The sequence below is a fragment of the Rosa chinensis genome, chromosome 5 (assembly GCF_002994745.2).
Source record: "Rosa chinensis cultivar Old Blush chromosome 5, RchiOBHm-V2, whole genome shotgun sequence".
Classification (NCBI taxonomy): domain Eukaryota; kingdom Viridiplantae; phylum Streptophyta; class Magnoliopsida; order Rosales; family Rosaceae; genus Rosa; species Rosa chinensis.
In genome coordinates, this window is record NC_037092.1 from 2,560,693 (window position 1) to 2,583,811 (window position 23,119).

Below are 23,119 nucleotides of genomic sequence, written 5' to 3' on the forward strand. Positions count from 1 at the left end.
CCCAAACCTACACCAGGTGGTGGCAAGTTGACTTCGGCATCAAGGGTTTTATCCGTGATTCGCTGTGATGAGATTCACACTTCGGTTTGGATCTTTCAAGTACGGGGCCATCGATGACTCTGATTATGGAGTTGTGGTGGGAAGTAATCAGGGGCGGAGCCACGTTGGGGCATAGTGGGTCTCGTTGGCTAGTCACTAGTTCAATTGCTGGTAGCAGCAATGTGCTTATTATTATTATTTTTTTACATTAATACTATTATTTCTTCTCAGCAATGTGCTAATATTTTCTTTTTTATTATTTTTTTTTCTAACATTAATACTAGTATTTCTTCTTAGAAAAAAAAACATTAATAGTATTCTTTCATATAATTTCAAAGTTCAAAGATAAATTCTATTTCCATTATGAAAAATTGTCTAAAATCTAAAAATTAGAAATTTTATTAATAAAATATGTGTTTAAGGGAAACTGAAATTAGGAGAGAATTGCTGTTACGTTCATTGATAATAGGGGTCTCTTTACATAGAGGACTACAATGCATAAAATCTGAATTTTACAAGGAAATGTAATCATACATTGAATGGATATCTCTAAGATTCTCTGAGATTATCTCTAATTAAAATCCTATTACCACTAGGTCAAGTAATCTAGATTTTGGGCCAGACACATATTCTGGATTTACTTGAACACTCCCCCCTGTGTTGCCCAAACGTGGTGCTCCTCTCGTTGCCTCATTAAAAACCTTGCTGAGTAACAAAAACCCAGTGGGACAAAAATAACCTCTGTCGAAGGGGGAAAAGAGCACAACACACCCTTCACATTTCGAGACCATACATGTAGATATCTCCCCCTGATGTCCGCATCTCCCCCTGATGACAACGGTCATGGGAGTTCGGATAACTTCCACAAAAGATGCTACCAACATGTTTCTCGAAAGTGGAACTTAGGCAATGACTTAGTGAGCAAGTCTGCCATACTGTCCTCAGATTGAACCTAATTCACTTTGATCTTGAGGAGAGTCTGTTGTTGTTGATTATCCTTGGTGATATCGCTTTTGATGTAGCCTTACTTCATTTGTTCAAAACAAGCAGCATTATCCTATACGCTCGTAGGCTCATCTGTGGTAGACTTCAAACCACAATTGTTCGAACATGTGTAATTATGGATCCAATCCATATACATTCACGAACCTCTTCGTGAAAAGCAATAGTCTCTGCATTGTTCGAAGATATAACGACTAGGGTCTATTCTGTAGACCTCCAAGATATCACGGTCTTACCTATGGTGAACACATAACCAGTTTAGAAAGACTTTTGTGTGGGTCAGAGAGATACCCAACTTCAGCAAAACCTTCAAAAACACATGTTGTTTTGGGATGGGGATAGTTTACGCAGGCCAGTGTTGGCAGTTTGTGTGGGTTAGACAGATACCCAACATCATCAAAACCTTCCAAAACACATGTTGTTTTGGGATGGGGATAGTTTACGCAGGCCAGTGTTGGCGGCCTTCCTGGTGTGTGATGGGTCTGAATCCATCGTCTTTCTGTAGGGATAGAACAAGCCCATATCAATCGTACATCTCAAGTACCGAAAGACATCTTTTACACCAATCCAAAGGCATCGCATTGGCGTAGAGCTATATCTAGCTAACAAGTTCATGGAAAATGAGATGTCTGGTCTTGTGCATTGAGTTAAGTACAATAATGCGCCTATTGTACTTAACTAGGGCACTTTTGCCTCTTGCGCATCTTCGTCATCATCCTTTGGATGAAGAAGATCCTTTTCAGGATCAAGACTAGGGACGATCATGGGGGTGCTTAAAGGCTTGACCTTGTCAAAATGCCTAAGCATCTTATTAACACGATACTCAAGTTCCAAACTGAGACAAAATCATGTTCTCCCAAAATCATTCATCTCAAACTCGGATTTCAAGTGTTCAGCAGTTTCCACTAGCTCTTTAAAGGCTTCTAATGAAGATCATGTCCAACATGAACCGTGATAGAATTCGAAACTTGTTATGGAAACGCGCGGGCATATCCCTTCCCAATCAAGTAGTCATTTTAGTGAGCATTTCAACCTTATTGTAAACGCGCTCCGTGGTCTAGGGCCACTTGACTTGGGTAAATAAAGTTCACCATGAACCTTCATGTATATTCCATATCTAGACCCCTATATAGATACGTAGTGACTACATTTGTAATCTGCATGTTCAGTTATTCGGAAACTACTAAACTGACAAGGTAGTGAAGTGCAGTGACATCCATTACGAGAGAATATGTCTTATCGTAGTCGATTCCAGGGCGTTTTGTGAGAAGTCTTCCGCCATAAGGCTAAATTACTATCTCTTTTTCTCATCACGCTTTCTAACGAAGACCCATTATTCAATAGGTTTTATGTTAGGAGGTGCTGACATCACTGGCTCGAAAACCTTCCTCTTCGTTAGAGAATCCAACTTAACCTAGATCGCATCTTTCCATTTATGCCAAATTTATCTACGTTGACATTCATTCATCAACGGAGCGTGGTTCGATATCATCAGACTCAACAAACTCATGTGCAACTACATCATCAATTATGATGGAGTTTCTATCCCACGTCTCATGTACACTAGCTAGTGTAATTTTCAAAGAGATCTATATTCTCAAGAATAGGTTCTGACGTTGAGCCTTCCCCCAACGATAACCATAACCCGGAAGATTCTCATGAGATAGATTTTAAGTGTCGATGATCCAAGGATTAGGTTGTGCCAAAGCATCCTTCGAACCCACGGGCCTCCCACGCATCCTAGCTGGGGCCATGGCCTGTAACGCCAGAGTGCCACTCTCTTTGGGGTCACTCTGGCGCCATGCCTACCTCCGTGTAGGGTGACGCTACGTCCTCTCATAGGGACGTACTTCCTTGCAGGCATATTTGCAACAGATGTGTGATCTCGTCACTTTAGTAGGGATCGAGATGAGACATAATGGGGACAGACCACCACAATTCCTGTCGTTCATGCTGGATATCTGTGTTCTTATCTCCCCTAACTACTGGAAGACTATCTCATCAAAGTGACATCCGCAAATTTAGCAGTAAGGAGATCGCCTTGCAAGGGCATTAAGTGACGGACGATTGTTGGAGTCTCAAATCCAACAGAGTTGCCCATTTATCTGTAAGGACCCATCATAAAACGTTGTGGCGACGCAATTGGCACACTGAAATATGCGTATGTACGATATTTGTACCCAATCACTAGCTGTAATGCAGAGGGAAATTGAGTGGCAGTGGGTCGTAGACGAATTAGTATATCTGCATTCGATATTGCATCACCCCAAGCAGATATAAGAATATTGGTGCACATTACCAATGTCCGGACTACCATTGTGGTCATTTCCGCGAGACCGTTTGGGTGTGTTCATGGGAATATAATGTCCAACATCCGTCTCAATGCAATAACCATCGAAAGTCCAATTGACGAAATAGGATAATCCGGGGAGTGAGCCCGTTGTTGTATGATATGTGCTATGAGGATAGCATAAGCAACATTACAAGTAGACAATGACACAACACGTGACCAGCGTGTTTGCGTGTCAACCAACATCATGAGATATTTAAACTTCCGCAAGTTGGTTGACGGATTCTATGTAAGAACATAATGAGTATTTTCATATCATTTGCATAGGACGGTCTCATTCCTAATTTCCTTACGGAACGGGTTTTGTAAAACGAGCGAGGGGCTTTAGAAGCAACCAATGAGGATTTTGGTTGGGCCTGAGCGTCTGAAACGTTATTGAAGCAAGTTGGTGATTGCAACATCACCTGGGGCTCCATCACCATGATGGACTCCATGGAGTCATGGATAGGCCGGTACTGCGCCAACCCTAGGCTAGTGGTGGACGGAGGCGGTGCCCTAGGCAACAGCCTCCGTCACACTTAGTCCAGGAATCAACTTTTGATTCATGCTTCATTTCGCTCGAGAGAAAGGGTGTCCATGTGAAGTCTTTAGTAGACGGATCAACATATCATGACCAGGATGACCTATCTTGTCGTGACAAAACCAATATGTGTCTAAATCCAAGAGATCTTCTCTCATAACTTCATTGGATTTAATAGCTCGAATAGTGACATAGAGTCCACTAGAGAGACACATAAACTTCTCTAAGATGCGCTTTTGTTCGCAATTGTTAGAGGTATTGCAAAGGAACACATTTTCGTTCTTTACATACGTTTTCACATGGAATCTGTTGGCTATTCATAGGGTGTGATTTGCCCTAGGAGCGTAGAGAGTTTCTGTGACAGTAATCAAGGTGCCATTTGGCAATGGGAACTTGGGCTATTCTATGTCCTTGAATTAATACTGATGGCCCATCCATCGTAGTCACAAAGTCATATGCTCAGAATCAAAATGGAGTCATAATGAAAAGAACTCGAAATTTTATTCATAAGCCAACGAAGTTAGATCATTGTCTCTTTGACCAAAGAAAATCTAATCCAAAATGCTAGCTAATGCAAAACAATGGTAGTAATCTAACTTCTTTAGGTAATTCCAAAATAAATGTGACCAGGTGAGTAGAGAGGTGTTGGTGGAGCAAGACTCCCTTAAGTACCACTAATCTCAGAACCTTCCTAGACATCACACTTACTTTGGGTGAGCCTACTTTGAAGAAAGACTAAACCAATGAGATTTACTACAAAGTATATGGCAATTGCCTATTACATCTCTTGGAAAAATAAAGACTTAAACAGAATTGGCGATCTATTGATCCCAGCCAGATTTGTAGTATTTAACCCTTCACTTTAGATTATCTTTTTGTTCCACATAGTGAGCTTCTTTTGCTTCACAATATGCTTTGTAGGCCGTGACAATTTCTTCATGAGCTCTACAAATGTGTGCCTAATGACCGGATACTTCAAATCGAGAACATAAATCTCTTTGCTCAGACTCCATTAATTGAGGGTTTGAGGCGCTTTGAAAGCGTCATTTAGATAGCTCTTAGTGTTGGTGGCCAGAGGCGTTGCCTCCCTATCTCTTTCCATGGTTCCGTGTTCGCCTATTTTGGCTGTTACCTTCCCAAGTAGAACGGTAATATGGACCAGAACATCCAGAAGTATCCCTAAGATTAGGGTTTCGCTCTTGGCCCTCTCTCTTGGGGGCGCGACTATAATTGGATTTCGGAATATGCTCTGTTTCCACGGATCTTAATTATAGTTCTTCAAAAGGATGTTGTCATGCTTTCCAGTGACATTCATAGCTCCAATGAGCTCATGAAACCTTGTGATTCGTCCTACAGTAACATCGATTCGATAGTGCTTAGCAACAATCAATGCAGAGACGGGGAAGGTAGAGAGAGTCTTCTCAATCAACATCGCATCTGTGATCTCTTTACCACAAAATTCCATTAAGGATTTAATGCGAAGTGCTTCCGAGTTGTAGTCAAGAACTGACTTGAAATCACAGAAGCAGAGGCTATGTCATCTTACTTCCAGGTCAGGAAGCAGGGAGTCACGGACATTGCTAAATCTTTCTTCGAGTAAGACCCACAGCCTTCTGGGGTCTTCTTCATTTATACACTCGTACTGGAGCGAATCATCCATATGATGAGTCATTAGGATGATGGCTTTCGCCTTATTTGCCTTTAAGGCTGCTTTATTTGCTTCCAAAGCTTGAACTTGCTTAACAGTTAACACGTCCTGGCTAGGCTCGAGAATCGTATCCAAGATTCCATCGGCCTTGAGATGCTGGCGGACATCACGAACCCACCTATGATATCCAGAGCCAATTGTTCCCAATGGAGCAAATTCCAATTTGTTCAGGTTACTCATTCTGAAAGAGAACAAGAAATTAGGGTTAGTTTTGGAGCGAAAGGCTACCACGAAAACAATAGAATTTATGAGCGTAGTCGCTTCCAAGAAATTAGAGATTTCTGAGTGTAGTCGCTTCCAAGAAATCCGATTCCAAGAGATATTGGATTAGATCGAAACAATGATGTAAGTGGTTGATCATAACTTCTCTTCAAACTCTAAGTTTGGAGATCTCAACAAGCTCCAAGCTTGGAGTGAGCACGAACCCCCACAGTTCGGCTTTTGGTCTCCCCTATGAAGAAGAAAGGGGGGGGGGGGGGTAGAAGAAGGGAGGTTGAAAGTCCCCGAGAAAGAGAAAAGAAATTGAAATTACGAAAGCAAAAGGAATTGAATAAAAGAAAAAATACCTTTTTTTTTTTTCTTTTTTTTCTCTCTCTTTGACTTTGAATAATGTGTGGGCCTCGCTTTTTTTCTTTTTCTCCGGTAGTGGGCCACAGGCCCTTTTCTTTTTTCTTTCTTTTTCCTTCTCTTCTCTTCTTCTTCAGCATTGGGCCACATGTCTTTTCTTTCCTGTGTCGGTGCTGGAGGCTGCAAGCGAGCTGGGCGAGCGAAGAGGCTGTGATGGCTAGTGACTGGGCTAGGCTGGAAGTAGGCAGGGCAGCGAACTGGGGTGATGCAGCAACTGGGTTGGCCGGTCCGACGTGGTGATGCAGCAACTTTGACTAGCCGGTCGGGTGATTGTTTGACCGATTTTGGAAATTAAGACTACGGTTCCTGGGTCCTGGAATCAAGAAGTAGATGGTGACCAAGTTTGAAGGTAGAAGGTGGTGTGGAAGGATGCGAACCAGGCAGGGATTTTTTTTTAATCTTTTGGAGGCCGGTTCGATACTTTTCCAGCCTGTTCCGGTGATGTCGCCGGAGGTTATGGGCTCCTGGGATTGAGAGCTTCAAGATGGGGGTCGGTGGTTGCTAGGGTTTGAAGGCTACAATTTTAGAGTTTCTGGATTAGGGATTTGTGCTGATAATGTGTTTAAGGGAAATTGAAATTGGGAGAGAATTGCTGTTGTACATTCATTGATAATAGGGGCCTCTTTATATAGAGGATTACAATGCATAAAATCTGAATTTTACAAGGAAAGGTAATCATACATTGAATGGATATCTCTAAGATTCTCCGAGATTATCTCTAATTAAAACCATATTACCACTAGGTCAAGTAACCTAGAGTTTGGGCCAGACACATATTCTGGATTTACTTGAACAATACGTAATTAAAAAAAATATTGACCTTTTTTAGGACAAAAATAGATATTGATCTTCCCTAACCTTATTCTAATTATTATTTTTATTACAATTTTGATATATTTTAAGTTTAAGTTTATTTGTTTATTTTTTTTCAACTTTTGAGTGACCTAGTTGAGATCATTTTCTGGCTCCGCCACTGGAAGTAGTCGTGGGGGTCTCAACAACTCTGCATAGAGTTATGAAGAAGGGACTTGGCCAGATTACAGCTGGGCTTAGGGCTGGTCCCTTGTGAGCTGCCAATTAGATAGGTTTTTTTTGTCTTTCTAATAATTCCCTTGTGGGCAGCCAATTAGATAGGCTTGTTTATATTAAGTGAGCATGGAACTGTAAGTCAGTGTCTGACACCATTGGACTGCTGCAAAATAAGGTTGTAGGTGTCTTTGGCAACAAGCTTGCTGCTCTTCTCGACTCTTATTTGGCAACAAGATCCTCTAGTTTTGTCTTCATATGGTTTATTTAGGAGACTTCAATCTTGTTCTTTTCTTTTGCTATTGTATATGGAGAAGTTTAGGCCATATGTCCCCTTCTCCCTACTTTTTGTACTGTTTTTATCAATAATACTAATGAGAATTTTCTTTTGCTTACCACTGGTATTCTCATTGTGATACTTTTCTAGTGAAGAAACTGATTTAGTAATCACTTCTAAAATAGAATTGAAGTAAAAAGAACGAAAACATAACAATTTGAAATAACAAACTAATGTTATAAATGACAAAGGACATCAGTTCTATCTATAAAACATATGTCTAATACTGACATATAAATCAGTTTCTTATGTAACACGATGTCATAGTAGGAAACAAAATCAGTTTTTTTATAAATCAAACGATGTCTAGAGTCATTTTTAACATCGGCTAAAAACCGATGTCTGGGATTTCCCGATCTTTAACATCACCCACTAAGACATCGGTACATTTTTTTTTTAACATCGATTTCTGGCCGATGCTAAAGGAAAAAATTCTAGTAGTGTGTCAAATGAGTGGACCTAATCTATGTATCGCATGTGATACCACCACAAACTTTTTATCTACCTCATGTTGGTAGAGGAAGGATATGTAATTGCCTATTTTGACTTGAGTTTAATGATATATCGATTTGATATTTATTCAAAAATATAAATTCTAAAGATCATATTTTACCAATTGTGAGATTAAGAAACATGCCAATTGAAATGTGGCTTTGCATGGTTTGACACGTTGTAAGGTGTTATGAAGTATTCGTGGAATGCAATGACCTATCGAAACATGTTAAACCTAGTTAACACTATTTACTCTTGAAAATTTTCTTGTACCATAAGCTCACCATTTGTAGAGAATGGATTTTAGAACGTGTTCTAAATTGATGGAACACCGAGACCTCGAACAATTTTTTTAATGAATTTTATTTTATGAGTTTGAAAAATTACAATCTTTTTTCTCTGTGACTTTTGAGTTCCATCAATTTGAGAAGTATTTAAAATTTATTATTTAATGGTGGAAAATTTCTGATGATAAAATAAAAATATGAGATTTTGACCAAAAATTAGTGTGCTATAATCTACAGTTTTGGTTAGATTTCCTATGGTCTTCTAGATTTTTTTTTTTTGAAGAAAGTTATAGGCTCCATTTTATGCGGGGTTGGGGCATGAATTGTAGTCTGAGAATAAATAAATAATTTTTTTTATTACTAATTAGAGCCTAATAAGTAGTGGATTAAAAATTTAGAGCCTTTAGGTTCACATAAACGACTAAGATGATGTCATATAACGTAAAATATTAATACATCAACGTGCAATATAGAATTTTTAAGCCAGAACGTATGATCTGTTTAATTATTTTATTATGATTATTTTTTTTCTCGCTATACATGAAAACAAAAAAAATGTATTAATGAGCTACATCAAAATATTCAATGACAAATCGGTATGTTATTTTTAATTTTAGTATTGGTTTGTAGTAATTGGCTAGTAGCTTTCTGTACATAATAGAATCATCCAAACCAATTAGCATGCAATAGGTTGAGAGTCTTTACATTATGAAGTCTTAAATTTTTCATGTGAGACATTATTCTCAATATAGGCTTATCTGTTGGAAAGTTTTAAGCAAATAAGTTGAAAATCTCATATTTAGTAAAGTGTACGTGGTATGATCGTTGAACCAAACATGCAGACAATCTTGCTCTGATAGTCAAAACAATAATTACCAATCTATGAAAATATGGAAAACTTAACTCTAATATATGCAGTCTTATATATATTTTCAGTAGAGACATACATTACTCTCAACGTACAATACGTATGAGTACATGCGTAGTACTTTTGGGCATGCATACGAAAATCTATACAATAAATAGGGCATGTATGCCAAAATCTATATAACTTTTGGGAATGTATACTGAAATCTATATATACAATACTCTCAACGTACAATTCACGTGTGTTATATTTATACAAAAATCTAATAGATCAAAGAGAAAATTTATTGTTAAAAATATAGAACCCTCTCATTATCGGTTTATTTTGGGAAAAAGGTCATCAGTACCTCTTCTAACCCTTGTTATTTATTATATACAAGCATTGCATTATGCATGTCCGAGTATCAGGATTGGTTTTTGCTAGCTAGCTGGATTAATGTTTCTTAAAATCAGCAGGATATATATAGTTTAGTGAAGTTTTGATTCTTTACGACATTCAAGTTTCCAGAACACATTCTCGTCGGTCGTGTTTCCTGGTAACATGAACGTGTCTGACATTAAGGCCAGCGCAATGTACGTAAGAATCTTGTACATAATTAATAACAAACCAATCATAACAACATTCCACGGTTCTAGCACTGATCAATGGAAAATTAATAGATAGTCTTGGACTATGATACAGGTGGTGACCGGAGTGATATCACTAGTTCATATGATTTGTATTTATTTTTAATTGGTTTCTTAATTTTTTTCCCCACCCCTGTAAGGTTCTCATCAAATTTGAGTGATATTATTGGCTTAAATCACCATATGGCAATGTCACGTGATAATCCAGGACCCCAATCAAGCAAGATAGATATTGAAACTAATCACGTACTTTGGACACAAATCTTTTAGGTCAGTTTTTAAAGATCATCGTTACAAAAAGTTAATTAGAAATGAATCATTTTGGTAATCAAAAAGGAAGCAAATGTGGTTGTGTTAAAATTCATGATGAATATAGAAACTCTGTAAAAATTTGAAGGAAAACTAAGAACGAAGCCTCAATTGAAGATGGAGAAGATGAAGAACAATGCGAGAGAACAGAGGAAACTGAAAATGGTTTTTCTCTTCGTAATTCTTTACAAAGATGACTTGCTACTTACAGTAAAGGATAGAATTCCTCTATATACTAACTTGACATTATCACTTTGACCTTTGACCATCTCTGTTGATTTTGACATATACTCTTAACAGGTTGGACGCAAGACAATATTAAATGTGTATTCATGGAGTGATTATTTTTCTTCTGTAAATATAGGTTTTGAGTGGAAATCTAAACTATGAATCTTTCCGATCGTAGGATCCCAAAGATATGATGATCGTTTTAGTGGTGTTTCAACTAAGGAATCGATCAGTTCTCTCTCATTCATGTCAAGTTTAAGGGTAGGCCTTGAGTCCCATCGATTGTCTCTGATCGAGGGATAAATCTCAACGAATCTCTTAATAAAAATCCTTACGAATTGACTAAGAGGTTTCTGAAATAGGATAATGTTGGATCAGGGTTAAGACACTTAAACAAGCATGAATTCATTAATTCTTTGCTTCCATTTTAATTAAGTAATAAGAGTAATATATAATTTTGCAAGTTAGTATATATATGATCGACCAATCTGCTATCTGGAGTGCAATGTTGCAAAGTTTCGATTGGTTTATGAGGATGATAATTGTAGCAGCTGGTAAACTGTCAGCGGTAAATTGGGCTATAATTGGTTCAGCTAGCTAGCCATACAGCACATGCTTGCTGTCAATCTGTTACGATATGATAATATATGCAAATTAAGGTCAACTCTTCTTTTGTGCCCTTGAAGGAATGAAGAGTCCGAGCGTCCTAATATATTCTGGATCAAATGCTCACGCAGCCTAATGCCTATATATATATATATATTAATTCAAATACTATCCCATAAATCAATTAGCTAGGGTTTATAATTCTTCTCATCTGATCATTGCATATAATTCTTAATATCCTGAGTAGTTATATCAGAGATTCGATTCAAACAAGACAGTCAAAACCAATCAAAAGTCAATCGAAACGCCAAGTAATGACAGCCACTTTTAGCGGGTAACCAAGTACGTACTATATAAACCTTGCTAGTTAGTATTGAATCTACACAAGAAACCCAACTAATTCCTAAGAAGCTTCTACGTTTCTGTGATTAGGACATGGCTACTTCAAAGCTTATCTTCATCCTGATCCAAGGGATCGTTCTGCTTTCTGTCCTTGACTTTGCAAATGCACAAGGACTAAAAGTAGGGTTTTATGCAAAGTCATGCCCGAAAGCCGAGGCCATAGTCAAGAAGGTTATCGCTCAAACCATGGCGGTAGCACCTTCACTCGCTGGTCCTTTGCTCAGAATGCATTTCCATGATTGCTTTGTCAGGGTAGGTATAACTCAATCATCCATTTTGTTTAAGTTCTTTTTTCCTTATATAATGATTATTCGACTCACGAGCTAATATACTCTGAATATGCAGGGTTGCGAAGGTTCAGTGCTATTGAATTCTTCAACAAACCAAGCCGAAAAGGATGCACCTCCCAACCTAAGTCTTCGAGGGTATGGAGTCATTGACAGAGTTAAGTCTGCTTTGGAAAAAGCTTGTCCTGGAGTAGTTTCATGCTCTGACATCGTAGCCATTGTAGCTAGGGATGTGGTTGTCGCGGTAAGTAGTACAGATCATCATGTGGTTGTTTAAGTTTGACATACATTATTGACCGTATTTTCAAACATTGACCTAATTGACATGGATCAGGACATGGGAGGACACTGGGATGTTGAAACTGGACGAAGAGATGGTAATGTATCAAGCATGACAGATGCCTTGCTCAATCTCCCATCACCTCGTTCAAACATCACTATACTAAAATCAAGCTTTGCACAGAAGGGTCTAAGCGCTAAAGATCTTGTAGTACTATCAGGTATACCTAATTAATCACGGCAACCATATATAATGGATCACATGTAGTACTAAAATGATTCGATTACTTCGCTAACTATATGGTTTACTTGATACAGGGAGTCACACCATTGGGACGTCTCATTGCTCTTCCTTCAACAATCGTCTTTACAACTTCACCGGAAATGGCGATACCGATCCCACCTTGGATAACAACTACATTGCAAGGTTGAAGATGAAATGCAAGCCCAACGACCAAACAACTCTCGCTGAGATGGATCCGGGGAGTTTCAAGACATTTGACGTCTCCTATTATACTCTTGTGGCCAAGAGAAGGGGTCTCTTTCAGTCAGATGCAGCTCTTCTTGATGACAGTGAGACCAACACTTACGTTACAAACCATGCCACACCTAAGGGAAAAGCTAGTTTCTTGAAGGATTTTGGTGTTTCAATGGTGAAAATGGGTAGGATCGGAGTTCTCACGGGGAATGCAGGGGAGATCAGGCGAGTCTGCAGCAAGATTAATTAATTAATTAAGAATAATGTCGAACGTGATCAATAAAGCTTATCTGTTTCCATCTTGATACAGGTTGTATTTGTATGATTTCTTGATGATTTTATGTTTTCAGGTTGGTATTGGTTTGAACGTTGAAGTGGTCACGGCATTTTTTATTGAATTAGGCTGAAAAATGTTAAACGGTTGCAACCAGAAAAGTACTAAATACTTGAATAAATAGACAAAATTCAGTTTAGTCCCTCGAATTTTAGGACTAAAATCAGTTTGGTTCTTTTTTTTTTTTTTTTTAATCACGTTTGTCCCTAAGCTTCCAAATCCCATCAACCGCGTCCAAATTTTGAATTTTCCTCGAAATGTGATGTCATTCGTTGAGCTGGAGCCGACAGCATGGTCCACAAGAAAGGGAAAATAGACATTTTATAATAAAAAGATTATATATATATATATATATATATATATATGTATGCACCCTCTCTCTCTCTCTCTCTCTCCATGTCTGCAGATCAAAAATTTCCGGTTCGGTTTGTCGGGCCTCCACCATCAAGCCACCGCGCCCACCACTCCACCGTCGATGTCGGGCCTCCACCGCCGCCGCTCTGTCCCCACCGTTGGACCACCAGAGGAGGACGCCATCCAACTCCACGATCCTAACCCCACGCAGCCTGGATCGAGATCATGAATCCAGACCCGAGATGAAGACTGCCCGAACACCGTGCTCCATTCCTTCACCTAACCGTGGTGGCTCCTTTGCCTTGACCCATCGAAGCACCATGGTCATTATCCACCGTTTTGACCAGACCCCCGAAGCCACTCACACTCGCCCTGACCCTCAAGATCGCTGCCGACCCCAGCAGCCCGTCCCCTGGGTTTTGGCCGCGGCGGCTCCACGACGAGGATAACGTGTGGCGGTGGCCTGCTGGGTTGATTTGGTGCCCTGTTTTGGGTGCCCAGAGTAATCTGGGTTACCCGGATGGCTTGGTGTTGGGCTGATGTCATGAAGATAGTTTCTGGGCTGTTTTTGGGTCTAGAACTTTCATAGTTGCCTAGTTGGTTATGTCTATGTTAGTGAGAACTGAGAACTATGTGTAAGTGAGTTGACCGGGTAACTCGAAAATGATGGGTAACTCGATTTTAAAGTTTTTTTTTTTGGTAAATTTGGCAGAAGGCTTATAAGGAAAGAAGAAAGAAGAATGAAAAAAAAAGGTTTTATTGAGTAGTTATACATGTCTATTGCGGGGCAATAATATGATTATTGGGAGGCAATAATATGAGTATTGGGGGGCAATAATATGCATATAAATTGATCAATTGTGCCTGTAGTGTATTCATTTTGGTTTTGGGAGTTTATGCAATTCACTGGAGGGCAATAATAATAATATGATTATTGGGGGGCAATAATCTGAGTATTGGGGGCAATAATATGATTACTGAGGGGCAATAATATGGTTACTGAGTATTATTAGGGGCAATAAATTCAGACGCCGGAATCCTGTCACCAGTCCGGTAGCAAGATTCCTGATTCCTGTAACCGGTCGCCGGAGTCGGGTCACCAGTCGCCGGAGTCCCCACTGGAGTCAAGCAAGGTCTCCAATGACTTCTTTCTCTAAGTGACAAAGAAGGAGAGGGCAAAATTGTCCCAAAAATAAATAAAAATGAATTAAAAAAAAATACTTAATTGGGTATTAGGGAAATAATCTCTTAGAGTGTTTGGATAAGTGGACAATCTCTTAGAGTGTTTGGGTAAGTGGGCAATCTCTTAGAGTGTTTGGGTAAGTGGACAATTTTAAAGCAAAAATTGGGTAAATGATCATTTCCTCTAAAAAAATTTAGTATGTACAACTCATTGTTTCTCTCTTAATTAATATTACATTTATGATATGCTTTTGCTTTACTAGAGTACTGCAGGGCTAGGTCAGGAAGTTGAAATACTATGCATGTATTGTCAATTACCAATATTGCACAAAGAATTCAGACCTTTGTCATGTATGTTTTATAAAAAATATTATGTATCAGACAATGTGGCACTCTTAATGAAATGTATATATTTCTTTTACATAGTTATATAGTTATAGTACTGTACTGGTATTGGTATGAGAATGTGCTTATGTAATGGTGAATGTTTATAGAGGTACATAAAAGAAGAACCCATCAATCTGGGTGCAATAATATATATTGAAACATTATAAAAACGTATTACAAAAAAAAAAAACATTATAACAACGTATTCAGAAATATGACAACATACCATGTATGTTGTTGAAAACTAAAGGCAACATGCTGAGAGTGCTGTTAAAAATTACAACTCGCGCTTGAAATGTTGTTGAAAATTTACGACAACGTGCAAAGTGCACTGTTGAATAATTACAACAACTTATTTTGCGTCTTTTCTACAACATACAAAGTGTGATGTTAAGGACTCTTAAACTTTAACGACTCTGGCATCTACAAATGCTCTTACTGTTGTTGAAAGTTACTGACAACATGAATTGCATGTCCTTAAACATGTTTTTCTTGTAGTGTCAGCTAGCTAGCCATACAGCACATGCTTGCTTTCGTTCTGTTAAGATATGATAATATATGCAAATTAAGGTCAACTCTTCTTTTGTGCCCTTGAAGGAATGAAGAGGCCGAGCTTCCTAATATATTCTGGATCAAATGCTAGCTCATGCAGCCTAATGCCTATATTCAAATATTATCCCTTGAATCAACTAACGCTTATAATTCTTCTCATCTGCTCATTGCATGTGATTGTTAATATCCTGAGTAGTTATATCAGAGATTCAGACATAACAGACAAAACCAATCAAAAGTCAATCGAAACGCCAAGTAACGACAACCACTAGCTCTTAGCGGCTATCCTAGTACTATATAAACCTTGCTAGCTAGTATTGTATCTACAGAAGAAACCTAACTACTTCCTAAGAAGCTTCTTTGTTTCTGTACGTGATTAGGACATGGCTACTTCAAAGCTTATCTTCCTCCTGATCCAAGGGATCGTTCTGCTTTCTGTCCTTGACTTTGCAAATGCACAGGGACTGAAAGTAGGGTTTTATGCAAAGTCATGCCCGAAAGCCGAGGCCATAGTCAAGAAGGTTATCGCTCAAACCATGGCGGTAGCACCTTCACTCGCTGGTCCTTTGCTCAGAATGCATTTCCATGATTGCTTTGTCAGGGTACCTATAACTCAATCATCCATTTTGTTTAAGTTCTTTTTGCCCTATATCATGATTTTAACCCACCAGCTAACATACTCTGAATATGCAGGGTTGCGACGGTTCAGTGCTATTGAATTCTTCAACGAACCAAGCCGAAAAGGATGCAATTCCAAACTTAAGTCTTCGAGGGTTTGAAGTCATTGACAGAGTTAAGTATGCTTTGGAAAAAGCTTGCCCTGGGGTGGTTTCATGCTCTGACATCGTAGCCATTGTAGCTAGGGATGTGGTTGTGGCGGTAAGTAGTACAGATCATCATTTGGTTTCTTAAGTTTGATATCCATTGTTGATCATATTTCCTAACATTGACCTAATTGGGGTGAATCAGGACATGGGACGACATTGGGATGTTGAAACTGGACGAAGAGATGGTAATGTATCAAACATGATAGATGCCTTGCGCAATCTCCCACCACCTACTGCAAACATCACTATGAAAGCTACAGAAGCAAAGCTAAGCTAGAGAGAGAATTGTGAAATGAAGAAGATGATCTATTCCTTCGATAATGAAGTTAGGTACAGTAGGACTATATATAGTAGCTGAAATACCACAGATGATTGACACGTGTATACTATCTATAGCTCACATGAAGACAACTCATGCATACTGATAACAGAATTAGTACGTAATTAACCTAACTAATTAACCCTAATTAACTAAATAACACTCATAATCCTAACACCCCTCCTCAGCTTGATGGGAGGTGCAAAGCAGCAAGCTGGAGCAAAGATATGAGTGTTGAGGTGAGCACAGTCCTTTAGTGAAAAGATCGGCCAGCTGATTTCTGGATGTGATGAATTGCAGTTTGAGAGAGCCTGCCTTGACTTGATTGCGAGTAAAATGCACGTCAACTTCAATGTGCTTCAACTTGGAATGATAGACTGGGTTTGTGGCCAAGGCAAGAGCAGAAATATTGTCACAATGAAGCACTGGAACATTAGCAAGATGGACATGAAGATCATGGAGTAAATGCATTAACCACATGACTTCAGAGGTAGTGTCTGCCATGCTCCTGTACTCAGCTTCAGTGGAGGACCTAGACACTGCAGTTTGTTTCTTACTGCACCAAGATATTGGGGAATTATGAAGGAGGATCACGAATCCTGTGGTAGACTTTCGATCATTTGGATCCCCAGCCCAATCAGCATCACAATATGCTTGAAGCTGTAGTGCAGTGTCTTTGTGAATGTTATGTCCCTTCTGGAAGAAAATACCTTGATCCATGGTGCCTTTGATGTATCTGAGAATCCTGTGTGCAGCAGTCATGTGTTCATCAGTAGGATTGTGTAGAAATTGACAAACTGAGTTGACTGCATAAGAGATGTCTGGCCTTGTGAAGGTTAGATATTGGAGGCATCCAACCAAACTTCGAAACTGAATAACATCATGAGACTGCAAGGAAGTGCCTGTGTCTTTGAATAGCTTTAAACCAGACCTGCAGGGTGTAGAGTGAGTGTGACAGTCATCCAAGCCAGATTTATGTAACAAATCTTTAGCATATCTCCTTTGTGAAACAAATAAACCATCTGACATATACTGAATCTCGAGACCAAGGAAATAATGGAGTTTTCCCAAGTCTGTCATGTCAAACTCCTGTTGCAAAGCATGTTTAACTGAAGTAATCAATATTTCACAAGAACCAGTAATGATTATATCATCCACATACAGAAGTAGAAAGACATAATCAGACTGGGTTTGTTTGATGAACAAGCTTGGATCAGCATAGGAGGAAGAGAAGCCAATAGTGGGGAGAAAAGTAGTGAACCTCTCATTCCAAGCTCTGGGGGCCTGCTTAAGACCATACAGTGACTTATTTAATTTGCAGACATAGTGAGGAGTATGGGGATCAACAAAACCACCAGGCTGTGTCATATATACTTCCTCAGCAAGGAGACCATGCAAAAATGCATTCTTAACATCTAACTGATGAAGTTTCCAGTTATGATAGGCAGCTAAGCAAAGAATTAGTCTCACTGTTGTATGACGAACCACAGGAGAAAAGGTTTCATCATAATCCACTCCATATTCCTGACTGAATCCTCGTGCAACAAGTCGTGCTTTATGACGAGCAATAGAGCCATTTGCATTTCTCTTGACTTTAAACAACCATTTGCAGGAGACAAGATTTTTGTCAGGGGAAGAGGTACCAAAGTCCATGTGCGTTGGTGCATAAGAGCATTATACTCCTCAAGCATTGCATTCTTCCATTCTGGAGTTTGAAGTGCAGCTTTGTAGTTGGCAGGTTCTGTGGCACTTGGATCAAGACAATCATGAGATAATGATGTCAGAAAACATTTCTTCTTATGAATACCTCTTTTGGCCCTTGTAATCATGTGATGATCATTGAAAGAGTTAAGAGCAATGCCTTCAACAGGGTGAAGAATATTAGCTTCTGAGATATGAGTGGAAGGAGTTGGAGCAGTGTCACAATTAAGAACAATTGATATTGTACCAGTTCCAGATTGAGAAGACAATGATATGATTCCATCGCTTTCAGCAAATCGTATAACAGTGTCAGCTTGAGGAGCAAAGATATTACTCGAAGATGGAGATATCAAAATTTCAGGATCATTATTTACAAAATTACAGTCATTGGTGACATGAAGAGGTTCTAAGTATGTGTCATGATTGTCAGATGATGCAGGGACACTGAGAGTGGCACTATCACATGCAGCAGGATCAGATGGCACAGGAGTTGACACAGGATGATCATTATGTAAAGGATTAGAAGATAATGGACCTGAAGTGATGTGTGAAGTGGTGACAGATGCAGGCACAGGAGTGTGTGTATGGGACTGAGTTTGAGCAAAGCAAGGCACAGTAGTCTGAGCTTGAGGAGATGACAGATGAGGATGTCTTGTAGAAGATGATGATTGCACTGTGTTCACAGCATAAGGAAAGGTGGTTTCATCAAAGAAAACATGCCTTGAAATGATATATTTCCTGTTAGAGGGACTGTAACAGATATAGCCTTTATAACCAGCAGCAAAGCCAATAAAGACACACTTAGTAGTCTTAGGCTGTAACTTATTTGATCTATATGGTGTCAACAAGGGATAGCAAGCACAGCCAAACACCCTGAGCATATCCACCTGTGGAGTAGACTGATATAGTTCTTCATATGGGGATTTCATGAGGAGTACCTGAGTAGGCATTCGATTAATCAGAAAAGCTGCAGTAGCACAGGCATGATACCAGAACTGATTGGGAAGAGAAGCATTCTGTAGAAGAGTTACAGCTGTCTCTCTTAAATGTCTGTTCTTTCTCTCTGAGATTCCATTCTGTTGAGGAGTATAGGGACATGCTACTTGATGAACAATACCACTGTTATTCAAGAATTCCTTAAATTTTGCATTGATATATTCACCTCCTCCATCACTTCTAAACATTTTTACAGTAGCAGAGAATTGAGTAGAGATGTATGCACACAGTGATTTGAAGTAGGAAAGAACTTCATTCTTATTTTTCATTGGAAACATCCAAGTGAAACGTGTACAATCATCAATAAAGAGAACAAAGTATCTGTATCCATCTATGGACAGGTGAGGAGAAGGACCCCACACATCAGAATGCACAAGCTCAAAGGGTGTAGCACATCTAGACTGAGAACTAGGAAAAGGGAGTTTGTGAAATTTTCCTAACAGACATGACTCACAGACACTTTTCTCACTATCAGAAGCTTGAACTATGTTGTGTTTGCTCAGCATTACTTTGATCACTTCATTGGATGGATGGCCAAATCTCTGATGCCAAAGAGGATGTTGCACCTTTTGACCAAGAAAAGTTGAATGTGAAGAAGAAGCAGTTTGCTGAATACTTGCAGTTGTTTTTGTGTTCTGAATACTTGAAGTAGAAGCTGTAGCAGATGCTTTATTGAACATTGGTAAATCAAATGGTATGGGATAAAGGCCTTGCTTACTCAGTCCCTGGTATAATATCTTGCCCTGCACCTTGTCCTGTATTACACACATAAATTCATCAAACCAGACTGAGCAGTTATTTTGTTTGCATAGTTGATAAATGGAGAGCAAGTGTGCTGCAAGATCTGGAATTAATAGAATATTGTCCATTTTAAGCAGTCCCAACATTGCATTACCAATGTGAGTAATTGGGAGTTGATTACCATTACCAATCTGCACACCATCTGTGTTTGGATATGGAACAACATTGTTGAGTAGCTGCAAGTTGTTGGTCATGTGGTTGGTGGCACCTGTGTCAGCTAGCCAAAATTGTGGAGCAAGGTTGGTAGCAGCAGCAACCATGGCAGTGGCATTAGAATTTTCAGAATCATTTTGTTGTCCAGGAAAACCAATAATGAAATAGCACCTATCTGCAGTATGTCCATGTCTCCCACAATACTGGCAGCCACCTTGATTTGAGTTATTGTTGCCTTGTTGATTCATAGGAAGAGATCTGCAGGTTTTGGCGCTATGGCCAACCTTATTACACCATTGGCAAGTAATAGAATTAGCACCTCCAACATTGTTGTTGCCAAAAGTCCTGAAGCCACCATTCTGATTGCCAGATGCAGTCAAGTTCATGCCATTTCCTCTTCCACCAAAATTGTTGCCTCTGCCTGCATTGTGTTGAAACCTGCCAGGTCCTCTTCCAGCATAAAATCCTGTCATGCCATTATTGGGATTGAACATAGGTGTGAATCCATAAGGCATAGCTGGGATAGGAACATATGGAGTTTGAGTAGACATTGGAAAGGAAGGTAATCCCTGAGGCACAACACCAGAAGATGCAAGACATTGAGTTGTAAATCCAGGTGGTGCAGATGTGTTGGAGGATGAGGCTTGTGATGCAAACTGTATGGCTTGAGTTTGAGGCAATTGTGATTGCTGAAACATAGATGACGGTGGTGTGGAAGTGGCATAAGTAGTTGCAGAAGATGATGGCAGAGTGTGTGGACTGATCTTTGCAAGCATTGCAGTAAGCAGATTCTGCAGGCCTTGTGCTTCATTTCCAATATCCATTTCAGCAGCTTTAAGCAGAGTTTTGAGTTGACTTAGTGATGCACAAGTGAATTGAGCACGAATAACAGTCTTTATTGCTGCAAAATCTGAAGGTAGACCATTGAGAACTGTGACCACAATATCTTCATCATCAATAGACACTCCTACAGTCTCTAGAGCATCCTTTGCTGCTTTGATTTTATCAAGATAAGTCTCAATGTCATCAGTCCCTTTCTTCACATTTTGGAGGTTTGATTTTAGCTGCAGAATGTTTTGCTTGTTAGCATCAGCAAATTTTAGCTTGAGCCGAGTCCATAAGTCTTGAGCAGACTTGCTCCCAACAGCACATGTCATAGCCACAGCACTTAGAGTTTGGCCTATCATGTTGACTATGCTCTGATCTTGAGTCTTCCATGAAATATACTCAACAGATATTGTGTTTGTAGAGCCATCAGAGGCAAGTACAAATTGTGCAGGACAAGGTGTTGAACCATCAACAAAGCCAAAGAGATTTTGGCCTCTAAGGAAAGACTCCATCCGAAACAACCAGGTAGGATAATTTGTGTCATCAAGAAGGATATTAGGAAGGTAAACAGTGGTTTGAGTAGTGGTTTGATGCGAAGAAACAGTCATGATTGTAGATATGAGACACTGAGAGATAAGGCTAGGGTTTGACTAGATAGATTGAGCAGAAATTGAAAAGACAATATGAAAATTCGAACAAGTTCACTATATGAATCTAAGCACCAAGACAGGTATGTATATCAACACGAACACAGATAAGATTGCAAAAGCTAGGGTTTGAGATTTCAGATCTAGATGATTCAACAAATTTCTGAGTATAATTGTGATAACTAGAAGCAATGAACACACAATTGCACAGATCAAGTAACAATTTTTCAGTAGAATTACACGAATTCCTCAAGAACAAGAACTGGAAATTTTGTCAAGAATCGATGATGAATGACTTATCTGAGCTCCAATCTGAGCTAATATAACATCAACACGAAGATTTGCAATCGATATGAATGAGAATAGTGGATTTTCAGTGCTCCAAGAACGCAGCCTGAGCTCTTGATACCATGAAAGCTACAGAAGCAAAGCTAAGCTAGAGAGAGAATTGTGAAATGAAGAAGATGATCTATTCCTTCGATAATGAAGTTAGGTACAGTAGGACTATATATAGTAGCTGAAATACCACAGATGATTGACACGTGTATACTATCTATAGCTCACATGAAGACAACTCATGCATACTGATAACAGAATTAGTACGTAATTAACCTAACTAATTAACCCTAATTAACTAAATAACACTCATAATCCTAACACACTACACTACAATCAGACTTTGCACAGAGAGGTCTGAGTGCTAAAGATCTTGTCGTACTATCAGGTATACCTAATTAACCATGGCCACCATATATAATGGATCACATGTAGTACTAAAATTATTCGATTAACATCACGAACTATATGATTTACTCGATTCAGGGAGTCACACCATTGGGACGTCTCATTGCTCTTCCTTCAACAACCGTCTTTACAACTTCACCGGAAAGGGCGATACCGATCCCAGCTTGGATAGCAGCTACATTGCAAGGTTGAAGATGAAATGCAAGTCCAATGACCAAACAACTCTCGTGGAGATGGATCCCGGGAGTTCTAAGATATTTGACGTTTCCTATTATACTCTTGTGGCCAAGAGAAGGGGCCTCTTTCAGTCAGATGCAGCTCTTCTTGATGACAGTGAGACCAAAGCTTACGTTAAAAACCATGCCACACCTAAGGGAAAAGCTAGTTTCTTGAAGGATTTTGGTGTTTCAATGGTGAAAATGGGTAGGATCGGAGTTCTCACGGGGAATGCAGGAGAGATCAGGAAAGTGTGCAGCAAGATTAATTAATTAAGGATCATGTGGAACATGATCACTTAAGCTTATCTGCCCCCATTATGATACTGGTTGTATTTGTTTGAATTCTTGATGATTTTATGTCTTTCAGGTTGGTATTGGTTTGAACGATGGAGTGTTCAATTTATTGAATTTAATAAGATAGCGTTTTATTCGATCTAGTTGTTAACCCTTACGCAAGTCAACGTGAGCTGTCCTGATCTTGATCAGTGTTGTGGTCTACAGCTGTCCTCCACGTAGTGTGCTGACATGGATTTATCTGGGGTATTTTCTGTTTTTCAGTTGTAATAATTATTAGAGTTTTATCTAACTATAAATAGGCTTTTGAT

General features: G+C 39.2%; 2 protein-coding genes across 3 annotated transcripts; both read left to right on the top strand.

The window, feature by feature from the left end:
• Positions 1–11,214: 11,214 nt before the first annotated feature.
• LOC112167743 (peroxidase 27) lies at positions 11,215–12,878 on the top strand. The gene is made up of 4 exons (XM_024304794.2): positions 11,215–11,679; positions 11,773–11,958; positions 12,049–12,214; positions 12,312–12,878. The coding sequence occupies exons 1-4, from the start codon at positions 11,461–11,463 to the stop codon at positions 12,719–12,721; spliced, it is 981 nt and encodes a 326-aa protein (XP_024160562.1). The 5' UTR covers positions 11,215–11,460; the 3' UTR covers positions 12,722–12,878.
• Positions 12,879–15,662: 2,784 nt separating this feature from the next.
• LOC112168265 (peroxidase 27) lies at positions 15,663–22,895 on the top strand. Of its 2 annotated transcripts, none has more exons than XM_040507304.1 (5): positions 15,663–15,882; positions 15,974–16,159; positions 16,250–16,374; positions 22,242–22,276; positions 22,375–22,895. In XM_040507304.1, exons 1-5 carry the CDS (start codon positions 15,664–15,666, stop codon positions 22,782–22,784), a joined length of 975 nt encoding a protein of 324 aa, XP_040363238.1. In that variant the 5' UTR covers position 15,663; the 3' UTR covers positions 22,785–22,895. The 2 variants fall into 2 exon arrangements, with proteins under 2 accessions (XP_040363238.1, XP_024161156.1); XM_024305388.2 differs by having other exon boundaries at positions 16,250–16,350; positions 22,212–22,276; positions 22,375–22,894.
• Positions 22,896–23,119: the final 224 nt, after the last annotated feature.

Bases quoted from the DNA above. Each gene is read 5' to 3' on its own strand.
- LOC112167743 (XM_024304794.2), top strand. From the start codon at position 11,461: ATGGCTACTTCAAAGCTTATCTTCATCCTGATCCAAGGGATCGTTCTG. The intron at 11,680-11,772 runs GTAGGTATAACT...CTGAATATGCAG, and splicing joins TCCATGATTGCTTTGTCAGG to GGTTGCGAAGGTTCAGTGCT. The intron at 12,215-12,311 runs GTATACCTAATT...TACTTGATACAG, and splicing joins AGATCTTGTAGTACTATCAG to GGAGTCACACCATTGGGACG.
- LOC112168265 (XM_024305388.2), top strand. From the start codon at position 15,664: ATGGCTACTTCAAAGCTTATCTTCCTCCTGATCCAAGGGATCGTTCTG. The intron at 15,883-15,973 runs GTACCTATAACT...CTGAATATGCAG, and splicing joins TCCATGATTGCTTTGTCAGG to GGTTGCGACGGTTCAGTGCT. The intron at 16,160-16,249 runs GTAAGTAGTACA...GGGGTGAATCAG, and splicing joins CTAGGGATGTGGTTGTGGCG to GACATGGGACGACATTGGGA.